General features: G+C 26.3%; 1 protein-coding gene across 1 annotated transcript; it reads left to right on the forward strand.

The window, feature by feature from the left end:
- The first annotated feature begins 524 nt into the window (after positions 1-524).
- Positions 525-2,356, forward strand: LOC107882711. The gene is made up of 3 exons (XM_016801513.2): positions 525-952; positions 1,332-1,828; positions 2,014-2,356. Exons 1-3 carry the CDS (start codon positions 530-532, stop codon positions 2,276-2,278), a joined length of 1,185 nt encoding a protein of 394 aa, XP_016657002.1. The 5' UTR covers positions 525-529; the 3' UTR covers positions 2,279-2,356.
- Positions 2,357-6,981: the final 4,625 nt, after the last annotated feature.

Here is a 6,981-nt window from a genome sequence, read left to right on the forward strand (position 1 = left end):
AGGTGATGGGCCACTTTTCATATCACCGACTATAAGTACAAATGGGTCAAGTTGATCGAAAGTTAGCTAAGTTTTTAAATAGACATGAGTTAAGACCAAAGTTATTTTCTTAACTTGTAAAATGTACAACCTAAAAATTGTTCTATAAAAAAAAAAAGTGGGAAAGTATGAACCCGCTCTGCTATACAGTAGGTGTTACTGTACACAAAACTAGTTACGGGAAGTGTCTTATAATTTTGATGATGAGTCAGTGAGTCAGTTACAATATTGCAAATTTTGAAATCCTCCCATTTTGAAATGACACAATATTTAAAATATTGTACCATTTAATAAATATCAAAATATCACAATTTTTTAAAATATCTTCAGTACGATATTACCTACTTTATTTATCCAATTTCAAATGATGACAAAATGTTTAAAAGTGTTGGTAAAACACAGTTTTATAAAATATCTTACAACTACTACATGTTAGCTACCATGATTGTACCACTGCTCTGAATCTAATGTTTTTTTTTCATATTTCAGGATGCCAAAAATTAAGGAAAATGTTATTGAAGAAAACAAACTTCCTTATAAATTGAAGGCCAAAGAAAGAAGTAAACCAGTTTTCAAATTTGATATGAAAAAAATTATAAAAGAAAGACAAGCTGAGAGTGAATTTTGGAAAAAATATGCTGAAATTGATAAAGAGATGAAAGTTGTTGATGTTTTGTTTCAAAAAGAAGTGAACAATACTTTTAACCAAAGTAATGATAAACTTGTATTACCAACGTTTGGAGTTGTTATATTTGATCCCTCTAAGTTTAATGTAAGCTTTGAAGAGAATTCTGATATAACAGGATCATATTATTCGCAACAGCTACTTCTAATGTCAATTGAGAAAGATGGACTTGAAGCCAACATTATTTTTAATAATCTGAGGAAATCAAATTGGTCGCCAGTATTTGAAGTATGTTTAGCAATATTAATTGTGTACACCAGTGTTTCTCAAACTTTTTGCAATGGCCACTTATACATTTAATCTTAATTGGGTACGGCCACTGCTAAAAAAAAAATTAAGTATGCCATGAATAAATAATATTTTTATTACAATTAATTTATTTTATCATTGGAGTTTTATAAAATACAATACTGAATTATAAATACATAATAAATGAATTATAAAAAAAATACTAAACTACTAAAATAACCGTAATCCTAACCGTGAGTCGCGACCCATCAAAAAAATGTCTCGACCCATGGTTTGGGAAACGCTGGTATATACAATACTTATAATGTTATAAATAAATATCAATATAATCTTTGTTTTTAATTCCAATTATTTATAGGATGTTCAACGAATTTTATCAAACTGGGGAGCTGATTTGAATTCATTGACTAATAGTACACTATTAAAGTGTCAAATAAACGATTGCAAGAACTTTGAACGGCACAATTTTGAATTGGTAATGAAATTCATTTTTTATAATATAGAGAAAAATAATAAGACATTTAGTGAAGATGAACTACTAACATTGGCACAGTATATTGCCAAAATATCCTTTGATCAGTATTGTGGACAAATGATAAATGTTATACAACAATTATTTAGTGCTTGTATTGAAATTGCATTACAAGAAGACGATGATGCTTCTATCATAACATTTGCTCAAGGATTGTACTCGCAATATAATACTAAACTACTTAAAATGGTTGTTGGTCTATTCCTTCCTTTAAAAGGAAAGATAATGAAAAAAGTATATAGTTATATAACATTCAAACTATATAAGTCACTTTTAGAAAGAACCAACAACATGAGTGCATTTCCAACCGATATTAAAGAATGGCAAGTTATTTTATTTATGATTATTTTAATTTAAAACATGTTTGAAGGTATAAAATAAATAAAGTATACATTTATTTGGCAAGAACAATTTCTAATTAAACTTGTTTGTATTATACCTATCTCAATTTATTAAATCATAATAAATTGTTGAATAACAAGTATAAAATACTTACATTTTTTTCCAGGTTTGTTCAAGACTTGGTGGATAAAGATTTTTTCAATAGACGACCAATAAAATTATTAGACCGTCTTATTCGGCTGTTGGAACATGTCGTCATTGTTTTTGATTTGTACAGGGATGAAAAAAAACTGAGTGAAATGTATGACTTTTTGAATGCCATGGTAAAACCAACTGGATTATCAGATTCTCTGAAACTGGTTAATATATTGGATCAATGGAGGTTACAGTTATTCCGTTTACATGTAAATCGTAAGAATGTTGAATTCTAACATTCTCATGATATTTTTCTTAAGTACAATAACATATTCAAGAGGCATGATTATGGTTTATTGTACATCCATTATATATTATTTTCATTTATATTTGCATAATTGCATTACTTATTTCTATTATTAATGATTTATATTATGCCAAGGAAGTTTTTGTTGTATTTATTTGAGTAATAAAACTTAGTTCCAAATTTAATTTTAATAATGTAAACGAAGATTTATGACAATTCACATATTATATTATAATGTTATTATACACGGGCTACCATTTGGTATGGATTTTACTATACCATAGATTCAACAACACAGCTGTGTTAAACATTTACAGACTACAAATTAGGAATTTGGTTACTTGGTATGGAGTCATAAAAACAAGATTTATAAGAAAAAATAAAACTTTATCATACCAAAAATATTTAATGGATATCTATAAATATTTGTGTTAATATAGGTTACGATTATTCTTAAATAAATAAAAACAAAATATAATAAGAACACTTCTAATAATAATAAATGTATTTAAATAAAAATAAAATAATTTCAATTCAATCTTTTCGTTACCTATATTTTATTTACACTAAATATGAAACATAATTAAACATTACTGACCTACTCGACGTCTAATTTACAGTAGAATGGTACCAATCTTCCTGATTTTTAATATATACAATTATTAAAATTAAAAATTCTATATAAAGATAAATTCAGTTTTTAAATTATTTGATATTGTGTTACAAAATCCAATATCGTAACTAAAGTCTAAAGAAATTAAGCAAAGAAATTTTATTATTTTCCATCTCTACAGCAATCTAATTTTAGGTGTATAATTGTAGTTTGATAAAGACGTCGATACTAGTTTCAGTAGTTTTTGACTGATTTCGAACATTGCTAAATGTCTGTTATGATTGTTGTATGGTGTATCATCTTGTATCATTGTCCATCGATTATTACCATGTTTATTAATACCCAGAGAGGATCTATAGCTGACCAGGTCTTCAGAAAATGTTGGAGACTTTACTTTAGTGGTTAACCGACACTTAACCGGACATTATAAGAACTTATAACTTATAACCAATTATATAAAAACTGTTGAGCAGAAAATAATGCACTCGGGTAAGACACCGAGTTCTCAGAATTGTTTTATTTATATTCTATCAATATTGTTTTAAATTTTTTACTTTCTTGATTTTAATCAATTAAGAATGGTAATTGAAATGAAAAAAGTCTGAATTTTGAAAACTTCAAGAATTTTGTGTTGATTAGGAAAATAATAAAAATGTAACTTGGTAATAATGAGAAGGTTGGTTGTTAAGCTAGGTACCTAGCTTTAATATTTGCTATATTCAAATGAAAATGAAAATTATTTTTTGTGGGGCTGACCACACTGACGTTTTTCTGGATTCATATTGTTACACCACTTGGGTGTGATCATGTATCTCTCTTATATACTAAAGCTAGCTTCAGTCCCTAAAATAACCAAATTTTTGTACTTCACACAGTCCCAAATCAGTCAAATATAAATAAAAAATATAAACTATTACCGATGCTTATAGTCTTCTTCAACTAATAACACATAATATAAATTAAATAAAAATATGTATAATTAATATATGAATTCATTACTGTGAACAAAATTAAATTATTATTAATTAATTTATAAATAAATTTACTCTAGTATATCATCAACGTATTATTATTATATATTATATTTTAACCTTTTAGTTTTAAACCAATGGCTTTAAAATAGTGCTGTAATATTTTAATATTTTACCAATATAAAGGAACTTTAAAAACAAATCTTTTTAAATATTAACTTTATTAGAACATTATATGATTAACTTCTGATAAATTTTGGTTTTTTTGACGTTTAGCTTTGGGAAAAACACCTTCAAAGTACTCTTATAGCACCATCTGTGACAAAAGATACGTGGATCAGTACCTAGTTCACTTCATATAGCTGGAGTATGATTTTTTTGCTTGATATGCATTAATCATGTCTGCTTATGGCGATAGCATATACTGCACCTTACTATTTTTCTACCTTTAACACCTTCTAATTTTTCAAAAACATTATCCAGTACTAAACTTTTTTTTTCTTAATAGCTTCACTACTACAACTAGCATTATTATCATCAGATTTACCAGTTGAATCAGTTTATTTTGAAACATTAATAGCTACATTTTCAGTAATATTTGTGTCAATATTATTTTTTTCTTTAATAGTTACATTACTACAACTAGCAATATTAACATCAGAATTATCAATAAAATCAGTTTCTTTTAAAGCATCAATAGCTACATTTTCAACAAAATTATTTGAAGCTACTAAAAAAAAAAAAAAAAACATAGTACCTATCAATAAATAATATATATTTACAGTCAATGACTTTTATTTAAATAAAGTTAGACCTCTATTTATAAAATTTGAAGGTTCTTTAAAAAAATGTGTGAAATAGAAATTTTGTTGAAAATAAATAATATTTTTATTATAAATAATTAATATATTTAACCTATATAATTAAGTATGTATGTTAAAGTTTTTTTTTATTCTTTGTGGTCCAAGAACTTTCTGATATCCAGTATTATACTATTATTGTTAGGTATTGAAAAACTTTTGTACCATTCTGACTATAAAAATGGTCGTAACTATTGACCTATAAGGCTGATTGACAAGTGTGCACTTTATAAAATTATAATTATGTAACAAAAGTTTTTTAATTTATTGCAGAAAAATAACTCAAAATTAATTCGTTAAACAGAAACGTTTTTGAAAGAAAAATGTATGATTCCATACAACATTTTTTTTATATAGAGTTTCGTTAAATAGAAGTTTGTTAAAGAGAAGTACCACTACATTTGAGCTTACAATAAGGTAGTACTTACCATTTACTTTTCTTAAAAATTGATGCTTTGTGGAAATATGTAGAAATAAGACTATTACGAACAACTAAACAACAACAACGTAAGAAAGAGAGTAAGAGCATGACATGACAGTATAAAACGTATAAAACTAGACAACTATGATTTATGAAGTCCAAAAACCCAATTGGCAATAACTAAAATATTATCATGTCTACTGTAGAGTGTAGTACCGTCAGACTGTCTATACTCTATAATTTAATATGCATTAGTGTGTGGTGTGTCTGGTTACTGGTTATATTAGTAAAATAGGTACTGAGTTTAATAATAATACTATCAGCGACGGCTATTGCTGCAGTGTTGCATGCGGGTTATTTTTAGATAAACATTACTAAGCTGATAAAAATAAAAATAGCTACTCTCAATAACAATAAATAATAATAACTATAATGAGTATAAGAAGTAACAACACAAAATATTGTTTACTGTGTGTCTGTGTAAAATGTATATAATAATTAAAATATGGTTTGTCGAAAAACCATTAAATTATTAAAAAAATGTGAAGCTATAAAATTGTATAAAATATTATTATAAAGGTTTAATTTGAACACACTTTTAAAATGCGTAGGTACTACACACTGCACTTTTCGTACTACACAAAGTGTGTCGTAATACACACAATTTTAGGGACTGTTAGCAATTATCCACCTACTCATTATTACTGAGTAACATTTTTATTATTTTTCTAAATAACACAAACTCTTGATGTTTTCAAAATTTAAACATTTTAGTTGAAAAGAGTTATTTTTTGTTAGATTTTCATTAAGCTAGGTAGATTTCCGAGACTGGAAAACAAATTTTGTGTTTGGGGTCTTGTTAGATTCACATTGGCTAGGAGAAGTGCTTAGTACAGTTAGGATTTTCAGAACTTTATCTTCAATTGTTAATTCATTACAGAGTTTTGTACTTGAAAAGCATCATAAACACATTTTAATGTTATCAATTTATCACAGAACAAAACTAAGGTGTACTTATCAATAAATTTTATGGTGTATAGAACTATAGAAAATGAAAATATAAACATTCAATAAAATGTTCATGTACAACCATCCGTTTTTGAATTACAGCAAAATAACAAAATCGCTACATGAGAAACCGAGTGAATATAAAATGTTCTAAAAATATAAATTTCAAACGCTCATAAAAATTTAATTTGACTTGCATGTAGACATTTTTTAGATTCTGAGTGGAACGATGAATGTATTGATTTTACAATGATGTGGGTTTTTTTTTTTTGTGTCTGTTATGACAATAAAAGTGCTTGGATTTTCATCAACAGTACCTTTTCTAATAGGAAAGTGAATCTAGTTGTTACTTTGGGAGGGTCAAAAGTAAAAATTTCCCAGTAGTTTTCAAAAGCGCCGGGAAAAACAAAAGAAAAATTAAGGAAAAACGGGAATTTTACGCAAAATCTGTTTTCGAGAAAATCGATTTTGGTTTTTGGTGTAACTTTAAAAAAAAAGACCGTGGGTACATGAAATTTTGACTGAATGTTTACATTTCCATTTTCTATACACGATAAAATTTTCAAAATATTTTGACTTATTTTGAGCTCTTTACGGACATTGTCAGTTTTCATTTTTTTTTAGTTTTTTTTCTATAAATATCAATTAAATTTTATTTGTTGGATAAAAAAGCTTGAAAATTTAATAGAAGGCTCCTAGTATATTGTTTCAAAGGCAGATGAAAAATATTAAAAATCGTTAGCCACAGTTTTTTTTTATAAGCATTTAAAGTTCAAAAAATGACAAAATATGGAAAAATCACGAAAATTTGCAAATTAT

Source organism: Acyrthosiphon pisum, chromosome A1 (genome assembly GCF_005508785.2).
Source record: "Acyrthosiphon pisum isolate AL4f chromosome A1, pea_aphid_22Mar2018_4r6ur, whole genome shotgun sequence".
NCBI lineage: Eukaryota > Metazoa > Arthropoda > Insecta > Hemiptera > Aphididae > Acyrthosiphon > Acyrthosiphon pisum.

What these genes read in the sequence shown, in the direction of transcription:
- LOC107882711 (XM_016801513.2), top strand. Translation starts at nt 530, where the DNA reads ATGCCAAAAATTAAGGAAAATGTTATTGAAGAAAACAAACTTCCTTAT. An exon ending in ATTGGTCGCCAGTATTTGAA is followed by an intron (nt 953 to 1,331) that starts GTATGTTTAGCA and finishes AATTATTTATAG; the next exon opens with GATGTTCAACGAATTTTATC. An exon ending in CCAACCGATATTAAAGAATG is followed by an intron (nt 1,829 to 2,013) that starts GCAAGTTATTTT and finishes ATTTTTTTCCAG; the next exon opens with GTTTGTTCAAGACTTGGTGG.